General features: G+C 38.1%; 1 protein-coding gene across 1 annotated transcript in view; it reads left to right on the top strand.

The window, feature by feature from the left end:
* RIGI (RNA sensor RIG-I) overlaps positions 1-13,460 on the top strand; it is a 38,250-nt gene that overhangs the window by 6,490 nt on the left and 18,300 nt on the right. Inside the window, exons 2-10 of the mRNA XM_033123991.1 lie at positions 605-739; positions 3,345-3,526; positions 4,520-4,667; positions 5,718-5,840; positions 7,279-7,380; positions 7,797-7,950; positions 8,478-8,736; positions 10,435-10,597; positions 12,079-12,198. Coding sequence (XP_032979882.1) covers positions 605-739; positions 3,345-3,526; positions 4,520-4,667; positions 5,718-5,840; positions 7,279-7,380; positions 7,797-7,950; positions 8,478-8,736; positions 10,435-10,597; positions 12,079-12,198 — 1,386 coding nt within the window. The remainder of the gene's footprint in view (positions 1-604; positions 740-3,344; positions 3,527-4,519; positions 4,668-5,717; positions 5,841-7,278; positions 7,381-7,796; positions 7,951-8,477; positions 8,737-10,434; positions 10,598-12,078; positions 12,199-13,460) is intronic.

Below are 13,460 nucleotides of genomic sequence, written 5' to 3'. Positions count from 1 at the left end.
TTTAGGGCTTTGGTTAGGTTATCTATGATGTGTCAAGGTAGACGTAAGTGTGGGCTACAGATTGTTTTGCAGTATCTCTTTGGAGTCAAAGGCTAAACCTTAGTACTGCAGGAGCCATACTCCTGTATTATCCATTCCGTCAATAACATTTTTCTGGACACATGCATGAGCCAGGCACTTTATTGATGATTAGAGTTCAAAGATGAATACATGTCCATGGTCACAGTTTAAGGGAGAAAACAGACCCTCAAACAATTATTATATACTATGCAGGGTCAGTGCTCTAGTCAGGGGCATGTAAAGACAGAAAGCAAAGAAATGAGATCAAGAAATTCTACCTGGGGAACCTGAGGTATGCCACATACATGGACAAACCTTGAAACAGTATGCTAAGTGAAAGAACCCAGTCAGAAAGCCGACATGTTGTGTTATTCTACTCGTTTGCCAGGGCAGATAATTTGCTGCCTTCCTGCAGTTCCTCCATTGCTGTGATTTGTTACTGTCTCCATCCCCATTTGAGAAGGTTTAACAACCCTTTTCAGGTTTTTCTTCCAATAATTAGTGGTGCTGCAGTTTTATGAGTGACTCTTGCTTCTGTTTGTAGATGAGCTGCAGTATATTCAGGCTGAGAAAAACAACAAGGGCGTGATGGAGGCTGCCTCACTTTTTCTCAAGTTCCTGTTGGAGCTCCAGGAGGAAGGCTGGTTCCGTGGCTTTTTGGACGCTCTTGACCATGCAGGTTAGTTCTTTCTTACTCACAAATCGGTATATTATTTGACCATTTCAGAACTGGAAAAGTAAAATGCGGCTAATTCTGAGGTATCCCCATATAGTTCATGTCTTTTAATGTGAGACAATGTAAAGACTATGTTCAGGCAGATATATGATTGTCTACCTGAAATATACAAAGGAAACTACAGAGAGCATTGTAACTAATGGGATAGTTTAGTCAGTTTATTGGAAATAAGATCAGTATGCAAAAGTTAGTTGCATTTCCAACCACTGGAAGCAAATAGAGAATCGAATTTAAAATGAAATATCATTTATAATAGTAACAAAAGTTACAATGTATTTTGGAGTAAATCTAGCAAAAGATGTGTAAATTTGAAACGGAGAACATGATAAAATGTTATTGAAAGATATTAAAGAAGTCTTAACTAACTGGAGATATATACCTATGCACCTGGAAAGGAAAACTTGATATCATGAAAATGTCAGCTCTCCCAACCATTGATCTATATATTCAATTCTAATAAAACTCCTACATGCTTTTTCATGAGTTTGACAAGCTGATTCTAAAATGTGTCAACGAAAAACATCCAGCCTAAGAGAAAGCTTATTTTTGAGCCAAACTGATGACAATTGCCAGGCAGCAAAGTCTCAACGGATTGAGAAAATGCTCCGGAAAATGGCCATTTTGCAACTTATTTCATACATTAGAATCAAAAGAGGAAGGTTACATGAAATCCATTGGTTGTAAATTAAGGGGGTGGGAGAAAGCAAAGTGGGGAAATCTCTGGGATTGGATAAAAAGCAAAATGGAGCAACACACACTTCTTTTATGTTGGTGGGTACAGGATAGTTAATAGCATTTTACAGCACACTGGGATGGTATCTGGGGAACAAGATAACAATGAGGCATTTTGTAGTTTCCTGCTCTGTAGTGTGGTGGGTTGTGCCCCCCTGGGGGGGTCCGGATTACTCTGACATTCCAAGGGTATGTTATCTTAGATGCAAAAAGACAACAGTTAGGCTTATTTAAGGTAAAGATTGACCTTTGTCAAGGCCAAGGATGTGACTTCCCGCCATGGCCCACCTTAGTTATGAATTTTTATGCTCACGTCATCCTATGTGGTTATTTTCAGTCTTCTGAGCTTGTCAGGTTTAACATGTGGCCCCTTTTCTGTCCACAAATGTATATGGAAGAATTGTGACCCAAGAATAGTCAAGACATCCCTAAAGAAGAAGAATTAAGTAGTCTAGGTTCCGCCTTCTAGATACCAGGATTAATTGTAACGCCATAGGCATTGACCCAGTGTAACTCTGCTCCTGATATCAACCAGCTGACCACTGAAATAGGATAGAGAGCCTTCAGTTAGGCTCATATATTTATGGAAACCTGCTATATTAGAAATAACTAGGAAAGGAGGATCATCAGGAAAGGAGGGGCTTTTTGGTAAATTATAACGGGCCTTTATAAACAGGATAACCTAAAGAGGATAATGTTTAAAACCAAACAAACCCTAACTTTCATATTCATGTTGATACAAATAAATTTGTATTCTTTACCTCATTTCAGTCGCATAAATACAAAATGAATTCAGAAGAATTAAAGACTTAATTCTAAGAAGCAAATTTTTAACAATTTTAGAAAAGAATATAAAATAATATTTTTATTGCCTGGGGGTATGGCAGGATTTATGAAACAAGACGTTTAAGCATTAACCATAAAAGAAAGATTGATAAATTTGAAGACATCAAAATTAAGAACATCTGTTTATCAAAACACATTAAAATGAAAGTGAAAAAACAAGTCACAAACTAGGAGAGGATATTTGCAAAATACATAATCACCAAAGAATTGGTATATAGAAAATATTGAAAAGGCTTTTAAATCAATTAGAAAAAAGGAAAATATCTATAGGGCATAAAATGTGAATTGACATTTCGAAGGATAGGAAGCATGAATGGTTAATAATATATGAAAAGATTCTCAGCCCAATTAGCAATTAGGGAATTGTAAATTAGGAACACAATGAGATAGCAAAACTTAAGAAGTCCAATAGTATTAAGACTTGAAGAGGACATTTAATAATGGGAAATCTTAAATATCACTATACAGAGCGTAACTTGATACAACTATTTTGAAAAACAATTTGGCATCATCTTTTGTAGTTCAACTCTGATCTCTCTTTCTATCCAACAGTTTCACTCTTAAGTATGTGCCCTAGAAAAACTCTTACACATATATTCCAGAATACTCACATAAGAATGTTCATAGTATAATTGTTTGTAATAACAAAAGCAAGCAAGCAAACAAACAAAACTGGAAGCAACCCCAGTATCTTTGAAGAGGAGAATGAATAAGTAAATTTTAAAATATTCATACAATGGTTCATTATAATGCAATGAAAATGTATGGACAGAGCTACCGACGACAACACAGATAAAGCTTAGAAATGTAATACTAAACTTTTTTTTTAAGTCAGAGAAAATACGCTGAGTAGGATATAATTGCAAAGTTCCAAACAAGCAAAATAAAACATATATTGTTTAGAGAATCAAAGTATTTTTTTAGCTGAGCTCATAAAGGCTCCCAATTCTTTTTTCTTTTTCTTTTACAGGTTATTCTGGCCTTTATGAAGCCATTGAAAGTTGGGATTTCCAAAAAATTGAAAAGTTGGAGGAGTATAGATTGCTTTTAAGGCGTTTGCAACCAGAATTTAAAACCAGTATTGATCCAGATCATATCCTTCCTGATATGTGTGAATGTTTAATTAATCAAGAATGTGAAGAAATTAAACAGGTAATTTAACTAAAATGAAATACTGCATTTGGGAGAAATAATTTGAACATAAAAAATGTTTTCTGTTTTCTATACTGTTTTAGACCTAAGAAAGATCATTGAAAGCCACAAAAATCCTCAAATCTAAGGTATACTTACCTAGAATAGTACTTTTAATTGTGAACTGAGTAGTTATTATGTGATAGGTTTTTTTTCAGGTGTGCCCTATTTTCAGTTAAAATTACTTTATTACTTTTGTGACTAATGTTTCATGCAAATTTAAATAAAATCAAACAGTTTAGCAAATAAAAAGAAAAAAAGTCATAAACTCTAGTGGTTAAGTGTTCAGGCTCTGAACACATAAATTTTGTTAGAATACTACTCAACCACTTATTAGTGGTGTGACCTTAGGCAAGTTACTTAGTTTCTCTAAGCCTCTGTTTCTTCATGTATAAAATGGAAATAATAATAGTACCTTACTACTATATTTTTACAAGGATTAAATGAGATAATATATGGAAAGTGTTTACATATGCCTGAGCCATAACAATAAGTGCTCAATAAATTTTAGGTATTATGATTAATAATAGAAGTCACGTAAGTCCCACTACCCTGAAAAACACATTTGTTAATATTTGGTTATATACTTCCAAATATCTCTCTATGCCACTATACCCATATTTTGAATGGTTGTCAAATGGATTATTTTCCTAATATTGCTGATGATGATTGGATATAAGATCTCAGAGGAGGTGAGAATGCTTGGCTTGACATAGTGATATAACATGTAGAAGAGAAGGACGAAGGAAAGGGTAAAGTAAAAGATCGTGTTGGATGGAGCAAAAATGGTCATGAATAAGACCTATTGAACTATAGGTCACAATGATTTTATGTGTATACAATGATTTTAAATCGTTTAAATCAGATAGCACTTGAATTGGTATTTCTTCGGTAAAAGCTCATTAAAGGAAAACTTGAAATTATTTGTCAGTCAATCGCAGTTGTCTTGCTTAGGTTTGTTCCAACAAGGGGTCAATGGCTGGTGCAGAGAAAATGGTTGAATGCCTTCTCAGATCAGACAAGGAGAACTGGCCCAAAACTTTGAAACTTGCTTTGGAGAAAGAAGAGAACAAGTTCAGTGAACTGTGGATTGTAGATACAGGTAAGTTATTCAAGGAAGATCTTGCCTCTGAAGGGTGGGAGGGTCTGAAAATATGCTCTGCCTTCCTCATAGTTCTCTTTAGGGCTTCCTTCATTCTTGTCTGTTTTTGACTCACCATCAGGAGGACTTTTCCCCTCAGATGCCATGGCTACATCTCTAATATTAGAGACCAGCATGAAATTGAGTTCTGGAAGGCAAGTGGCTACTTGCCTACAGAAGTAGTTTGGTTGTATACAACCCCTACAAATGGACCACAGCAAACCATTCTCATCCAGAATTAGCCGGTCTGGTGCAAAGGATTTAGGAAGGCAGAGTCTGAGCTTGCTGTCTGGGTTTAGATTATCAGAGAAATAGCTTGAAAATTCTAGAGTTGAAGGTTCAAACTCCAGGACTCATCCCCTTTTCAGAGTAGACTCGTAATAGACATTGCTTGGTTCTCTTTCTGGAAGCCATCTGGAACTGAACCAGAACACGACTGAAAAAAAGAATCTATTGTGATTAAGTATCTGAGCTATCATTTGGCTTCTTGAAGCTAACATTTTCTAAGAGCATTGTTTTAAAGGCTGAATTTGACAAACCCTCTGAGTGTCTGGTCTTAGCTTTGCCCGGGCTTCTTTAGATCCCAAGTTGTCTGTATAAATACACGTCTGATTTCTTGGGTCAGGTCAGGATTGGAAGACATGAATATCTGCTAAATTTTGCCTCTCTTCTTTAGTGTGCATGTGAATCACCTGGGGATTTTGTTCAAATGCAGAATCTGATTCAATAGCGGCTCAAGAGTATGCATTTCTAACAAGCTCCCAAAATTGCTGGTTTATGTTCCACACTTTGAATGATAAAGTCTGAAATGACATTGGAGTTCAAGCTCTAAATTAAGATATCAAACTCACAAAGATTATTCTAATTATTTTAAAAGGTGAAGAGGGTGGTTGTGAGAAATCTTAATGGAAGTTTAAAATTTTAGTATTATGACCTGTTTGTAGGGCTTTCACCATCAAGACTGTAATCAGACTATGTAAGTATTCTAAGATGTTTTTTGGTCTCATAAAGGTTCCAAAGATGTTGAAACGAAAGATCTTGAAGATGAGGAAATGAATACTTCTGACATACAGATTGTCTACAAGGAAGAACCAGAATGCCAGAATCTTAGTCAGAATTCATGTCCACCTTCAGGTACCCAGCATTGTTTGTTCTTTTACATAACGATGGCTCTTCGAGTATTTTGTGTAGGGACACATCTTTTCAATGTCAAAAGTCACAGCCTTCTGAAATGGTTTTTAAGGAAAAGTAAGAAAGAAAAGTGAATTTATGTTACAATAGACACTTTTTTCTATTATTAGGAATGTCATTCTCTTCCTGTCATTCTCTCATCGCTATTGTCAGCTGTTTCTCCCTCTTTTATATATTTTTTTCTCTTCCTTTATCATTAAGAAAGTATGTGCATGTCTACATTGAAAATGCAACTAGAGTCCTCCCAGAAACGCAAAATCAGCCTGGCTTTCTAAAGTAGTACTACTACTTGTGAGTCACTTGCTCAATTTCCTTTTTCAGAGCCCAGGGCTGCAAAGTAAGTTGATGAATTTTGTAAATATTCATCAATATTCAACATGTGTGTCCAGCTGAGAGGTTGAGAGGAGGCTGATCCAGCCTGTGCTGTTTGCCAAACAGTGAACTAAGGGGCTGTGTCCTCCAAGAGGGGTGCTTTTTCTAATTCATACAGAGGCACTGTGTAAGTTGGCTGTGGCCATATAAGGCCCACGTTATGTTTCTAAAAGCATAGTTTTATGAGGAGACCAGAAAGTTGCATAATAAGCCACAGTAAAAAGTTACTTACAAAAGGGCATCAGGGAAGAATTTATTATTAATCGTGAGTAGTGTTAGAAGAAAGATGTGATTTGGGGATAAAAACCACAACAAGAAAATTTACAGATTACTTCTGCAACTGAATGATATAAGTCTTTTGTCATTCTAGAATAAAAATCAATGAATGTAAGTTTCTTTAATCTTTTCTGACATATGAAATTCCTTCGTGAAATCTCTTAACCTTTTAGAAATTCTCCTTTTCTTTAAAATGCATAGGTTGGACTCAGTAGATGATTTCCAAGGTCTTTTGTAGCTTTTAACGTTTTATATACGTTGTCTATTATTGACATAAAGCCTCTGCTTGTTTTTTAAAACTTCTGGTTCTGTTGAAAGAAAATACCATGTGAGAGCCTTCAGAATTACAAAGCATGGTTGCTCTTCAGTGAGATTTCCTTGGGAATTCAATGTCTACAGTTTAGTGCTTTTCAAAGATCTTGCAGGGGTTTGTTGCAGTTTTGTTCCATGTAGGATTTCCTTTAACTAGTGGCCATCTGTCTTGCCCTGAATTAAGCCATTTGAGGTTTTTTGATTGTTGTTTGGTTTTTTTTCTTTCCCTTTTTGTCATTAGTTCTGTACTTCAAATCAGTGGAAAAGCTGACATGGTTAACAAGAGACAAGATTGTAAACTTGCTTACATGAGGCCCTTCTTGCTGAAGTCAGAATTCCTGTCTATTTAACAATAGATAGCTATTGTCTTGATTCCTCAGAACAGTCACTATTTGGTAATTTTGTTCCTTTTGTGTTTCAGAAGTGTCTCATACTTACAGTCCAACAAAGCCAAGGAATTACCAACTAGAGCTCGCTTTGCCTGCTAAGCAAGGAAGAAATACAATAATATGTGCTCCTACTGGTAAGCTGATTGCCATGACTTATATTTGCGTTATATATGCGTTGACTTCCTTTTTTGTTCTTTTATTGAATATGGGGATGAAATGGGCAAGTTCCACTTTTTTTCTTGCTCCATTTGTCTTTTGAGAAAACCGTCCTATTCATATATAATCTCAAGATATTTTAAGGAACACAACGGGAAAGAAAAATGCCATCTTTTAGCTTCCTCCAGGCCCTGACTGTTTGAGTATGTATTACCTAGGCAATCGCTTGATATTTTTCAGTCATGGTGTAAATCCTGCCATTGTTAACCCATCCACATTACCAATTTACTAGTCCACACAGTGGTTTTAGGAGAGCCACAAATAATTACCTTTTTACAGAAATACTTCAGTACGATGTTAGTTACATGTTTTCTCTTGCTTTGTATGTTGAAAGGTTGTGGGAAAACCTTTGTTTCACTGCTTATATGTGAACATCATCTTCAAAAATTTCCACAAGGACAAAAGGGGAAGGTTGTGTTTTTTGCTATTCAACTTCCAGTGTATGAACAGCAGAAATCTGTGTTCTCAAACTATTTTGAGAGACGTGGGTAGGTATCACAGTTGATCCGACTTCTTTTTCTCTAGCTTCATATAACCTGTGTGTTTTCTGCTTTGTTTTGTTTTTGAAAAACCATAATGCAAAAAATTTATAATAGATTCAGCTTTTATGTAATCTAGATGTAATTCCTTCGTGAATTCAAGCCTTTTTTGTCAGATATACCTGAAATCCTAAGCTCCTTTGGTTAGTTAACTCTTGCAGAGTGAGTAAATGACGTGAGATAAACTTTACATTTAAGTGGCACATTTAACTTTTTAATGATTTTATAATTTATTTAATATTACTCTTTAAGTACTATTTTCTTTCTTAGTGGCTTGAAAGAATATATACTACTAGCAATTTTAACTCGGTGGCATTTATTAATCTATGTGTAAGGCTCTGTGCTAACTAAGCACCGGTCTCTCTTTTTGGACTTAGGGAGAACTTAATCGATTGATATTCTGATTTAGTGTTTTATATTGTGTGGTTCCTCACTCACACTGTGGTTGGTAATAGGCAGTTTTTGTCATTTTCCAGGTACAAAGTTTCAGGCATTTCTGGAGCCACGTCTGAGAAGGTCTCAGTGGAGCAGATTGTTGAGAACAATGACATCATCATCTTAACTCCACAGATTCTTGTGAACAGCCTTAAAAATGGGACTGTTCCATCACTCTCTGTCTTTACTTTGATGATATTTGATGAATGCCACAACACCAGTAAACACCATCCTTACAATATGATCATGTTTAATTATCTAGATCAGAAACTCGGAGGATCTTCAGACCCACTGCCTCAGGTATCTACAAAGTCAGATGGATTTCTTAGAAGAGCCATGACCTTCTTAAACCTATTGACTTACTCTTATGGCCCCAGGAAGGATGTCCTTCTCAGGTCCTAAGTCCATATTACATAACTCATTAATTAATTTTGATTGATTTATTCATCTGTCTACTTAACAAGTATATATCATGTGCCTCCATGTGTTGTACATTGTGCAAGGCAGTGGGGATACCAATGTAAAAAGATATCGTCCTTGCCCTCAAACAGCTTTCATTCTGCGGGAAGCCAGATATGTAAGAATTATGTCATAATTGATCACGATGCCACACTGTGGAGATGAGTACAAGGTGCAATCAGAATGGAAGTAAGAGTTCCTAGGTGTGCTATGAAAGTAAGGCAAGACCTAACAGAAGTAAGGGAGGGCAGAAACTAACAAAAGTGTGCAAGGTAGACAGCTGCGTGGTTTTCAGTGAAGCCTCCTGTGTGTCCAGAGGCACAGGTATGAAAGAATATGGTGTGCTCAGGAATCTTAAAGCTCTTCAGTATCCCTTAATGCAGAGTGTGAAGCAGTGAATGGCAGTAGGTGAGGCAGGATGGGAGAGAGGGAATGATCGATAGAACCAGATGCCAGGAGAGACCTGAGGGTATGAGATAAGTAAGTAAGTAAATGGATTAATACAGGAGAGCAGACGGAACCCCATTTTTGGTGTCATTAGAGAGGAGAGGGTGAGAAGAGTCAAGACAGAGAGTAGTTCTTAGATGGGAGCAGAAAGGGTAGGGAATCCCTGGCATATAACCTCTCTTTTCTCTTGAATGTAAGAGATGTAGATAGATCATTTGCTGAGAATAATCAAGATGGGAATGGCAAAGGGAGCTCAGGGTGCATGGAGAGGATTTGAAATAGAGAACAAAGAGGAATACACAGAAGAATTGACTCGTCATATTGGGGTCCAAATGAGGTTGGAAATGATGAACTTATAACAACCCCACATTTGTGTAAAGTTCTCTGCCCCTAATAATTACCTGTGTAGGAAACACAGGTTAGAAGAAATTCAGTATGGTGTCCATAGACAAAATTCAGTGGCAATCATGTTTCATATAGCTTTTTCTTCTAGAAAAAAATAATTGGTAGTTAACTAGATTCCTTGCTAATGAGTCAATTATTCAATATTTATTGAGTGGCTATTAGAGGAAGAAATAAATATTTATTAGGTGACCATTAAGCTAAATTCATTACAAATGATATCTGACTAAATTTACACTACTACCATTTTAAATCGCTATTGTCACCCAGCTTGAAAGAGAGCTGAAGATGCTTGTCCCAGCATACACAAGCGGTGTGACATGGCTGAGAGCAGAATGGACGTGTGTCTTATTTCAGTCCTTTTCCTCTTCAGTATGTTGTTCTACACATCATGAGGGCCACAAGGATGAAGAAGAGAGACGTCCTCCCTTGGAAGGGTTTTCTCTCTTCGTTTCTATGCTGATTAGTGTTCAGCTGATGAGTTGTGACTCCTGAATTTACTCAGATCTTTGCCTAATGGGGACCTTTCCATTTGCAGTGCCATAGAGAATTTCAGGGAAAAAGAAAAAAATGTTCTTGCTCTTTATCTGAAGTTAGGAAACCCTCTTCTAGCAGGAGAGAGTCACCTGAGGGGTGGTGGAAATGTCATGCTCTTTCCCAGACGTCTAACAGTTGGAATGCTCTTCACAGATCGTTGGGCTGACTGCCTCGGTCGGTGTTGGGGATGCCAAAAGCACAACTGAAGCCATGGAATATATCTGCAAACTGTGTGCGTCTCTTGACATGTCAGTGATAGCAACAGTCAAAGACAACTTAGAGGAACTGGAAGAAATTGTTTATAAGCCCCAGAAGTGTAAGTGGGATCCAGTAACAAGCCCTTTGGGACTTTGCGACCCTCTGCTATCCCTAGTTCAGAGCCATTTGGATGAACACTGAAGTTTTACCTGTTTAGTAGAAAATATTTAATCCCAAACTTGGGAAATAATCACGTTTTTGGCGTCTCTCTTCAACTGAGTTCTCTCCCCACGCAGTGGAGGAAGCCCAGGAATGGCCTGTAGAAAGCAAACATTCTCACTCTTCAGTTCCATAAAACTCTTATAACAGTACTAGTAATGAGAGAGAGGTGATGAGACAATCTAAGCATGTAAATGGCCACGGGCCGCCTCAGTCCTTCCCTGTGTCCCATCCCTGAAGAGAATAATACTGTGTGGTCGTTCGTTATTTCAATATGTGTCTAATAATGTGGGTTGAAATGAAATTATCTGAATTCCTCGTATCTTTCCTCGAAAGATCAGAATATGATTTTAAAAATAAGATTGACTAGCAAATGTTTATTGGATACCAATGCTGTACTAACCCAGCAAGGGTGAGAGGCACGAGGAGCTAGATATAACTTCATCCATGCTCTCTGGATCGCATATGACTATATGAGTATTAAGCAGAACACACACAGGGCATAGTAAGGGAGGGGGCAGTTAAGTAAGTTTCTTTCTGGAAGCTGCCTATGAGGGGTTTAGAGATGGTACCCAATCTAAATGTTTTAGTACCAACTGGTCCCCCCGCCCTCTGAGCTTCATCTCCTCCCACCTCCCACAAACCCGACCATGTTGCGTTCCTGTGGGCTCCTCACATGGGTCACGGGCTTTCTCTCTCTAAGCTTTATTTTCATGAACAACTGCGTTTTCTTCCTCCTTTCTTCTTTCCCTGCTTATCCCACAACACTGCCTCCCCTGGAAAAATTCGAGATTCCTTTGCCAGTACTCCATGACTCCTTGCACATATTTATGTTAGAGCAACCTACTGTGGTGATTTGGCTACGTATCTTTCTCTCCCCTAAGAGCCCAGACCTCTTTGGAGCATGGAGTGTGTTTTTTACAACTGTCTATAACCAGAACATGGCACATGGTAGGCAATTAATATGTTTCTGCTGAAACGATGCAATAATTAATGTTTGGCACAGTATGAACAGTCCTGAGGGCTGAGTGGGAAAGGATCAAAGAACAGAGACAGGGTTAAAAAGTGTGGCATTTGCACAGGTAAGACGGATACCAGCCTCATCCGAGCAGAGGCTCTGTGCTGAGGAACAGGGAGAGAAGTTGGATTAGACCCAGAGCGTGAAAGACAGAGATGTGCACTGATCAGTGCATTAAGCACGAGGGAGCTGTTGCAAGGTTTCTGAGCATTTGTTTTATCATCTAGACTATCTACCTGCCTGTGAGCTCGGGCCTCAGGCTTTACAGAGGAAGTAACAAAGGCAGGGAAAGGTTGGGAAATGTCCAACTTGAACTCATGTGTTCTTCCTGAAAAATACTGACTTTCCTTTGATGGCTCTAGTTTTCAGGAAAGTGGAATTACGGACTGACGACAGATTTAAATATATTATCTCTCAGTTAATGAGGGAGACAGAGAGTCTGGCAAAGAGTGTCTTTGGCGAACTGGGTACCGTAACTCTCGGTAAGATAAATCTCATTTTGTATCCTCTCCTTTTGGGAATGTCTATATATTGTTCACTAGTGTCCGTTTGCATTCTCCTTAGTTCAGACAATGTCAAGACATATCCAGAGGTTGACATTCTTGATTATAGATAATTCAGGTTATTCAGGAACCTTCTAAGTCCGCCTTCATTTTCTCTTGCTTTTTTTTTTTTCTTTTTTTCTGTTTAAATCCACAGTAAATCTATCTGGACACACACACCTAAAATTTATTATATTTAAATCAGTTCATTCCTTTTTTTGACCTTCCAGATTAGTTTTCCGTCCTGACTTCCTTCCGCATTATATGAATGAAACCACCATTCCCCCTGATGTTAGCCTCAAACCCTAGAGGTGATCTTTGATTCTTTCTTCTTTTGAGACTTTCTCATGAAGTCACCAAGTGCTGTTCTCTTTTTTACTCATTCATTCACCAGATATTTATTGTGCCAGGTACTGTGCAGGGTGATGGAAATAACAAGATTAAAGACATAGTCTCCACCCTCGTGGAACTCACAGTCAAATCATGAGACAGAGACGTGAGTTGTTTCCATGGGCAGGGCAGAGTTACACCCTGGGTGCCTTAGGAGCACATGGGAACTGTGGCCTGGCCTGGACTGCAGGGAAGGCTTCCTGGGGAAGCCGGAGAGAGATCTTGCAGTCAGCCAGGTTCAGAAAGAGAACAGCCAAGTGAGGTTGAAAAGGCAGTAGGCATAGAGGGAAGAGAGAGCACACTGAGTTTTAGGAACTGTAAGCATTTCCTGACAATTCTAACATGTGAGCCGTAGAAAGGGGTGAGACTAAAGGGAGAGGCAGGGGGCAAACAGGGAAGGGTCTGGTGGGCCAAGCTGAGTTTAAATTTTATTCTAAAAGCAATGGGAAGCAACTGAAAATTTTAAACTGATTAGTGATGTGATGAGAATACTAGTGAAGGAAGAGGGCCAAACAGAGGCCCTGGAGATGGGTTGGTGAAGGGAGGAGGCTTGTGCAAAGAGCTGCAAATAGGAAGTGTTTAGATTTAATGGCTAACTGTATTTGGGTGGGAATGAGAGAGGGGAGTGCAAGACTTCTCCCAGGCTTCTGGCTTGGGCACCTGTATGTATGCCAGTGGCTGGTACTGAATTCTAGGACTAGGGGCAGCTTTGGCAGGTACAAGGTGAATTTAGAGTTTTAGAAATGTTGACTTTTTGATATCTGCAAGATACCTCATGTTGTGTCGCCTTCTTTCACTTATTTTACTTTTCT

The sequence above is a fragment of the Rhinolophus ferrumequinum genome, chromosome 12 (assembly GCF_004115265.2).
Source record: "Rhinolophus ferrumequinum isolate MPI-CBG mRhiFer1 chromosome 12, mRhiFer1_v1.p, whole genome shotgun sequence".
Lineage (NCBI taxonomy): Eukaryota > Metazoa > Chordata > Mammalia > Chiroptera > Rhinolophidae > Rhinolophus > Rhinolophus ferrumequinum.
The sequence above is the reverse complement of the archived record's forward strand: the minus strand, read 5'-3'. Positions and strand labels throughout refer to the sequence as shown.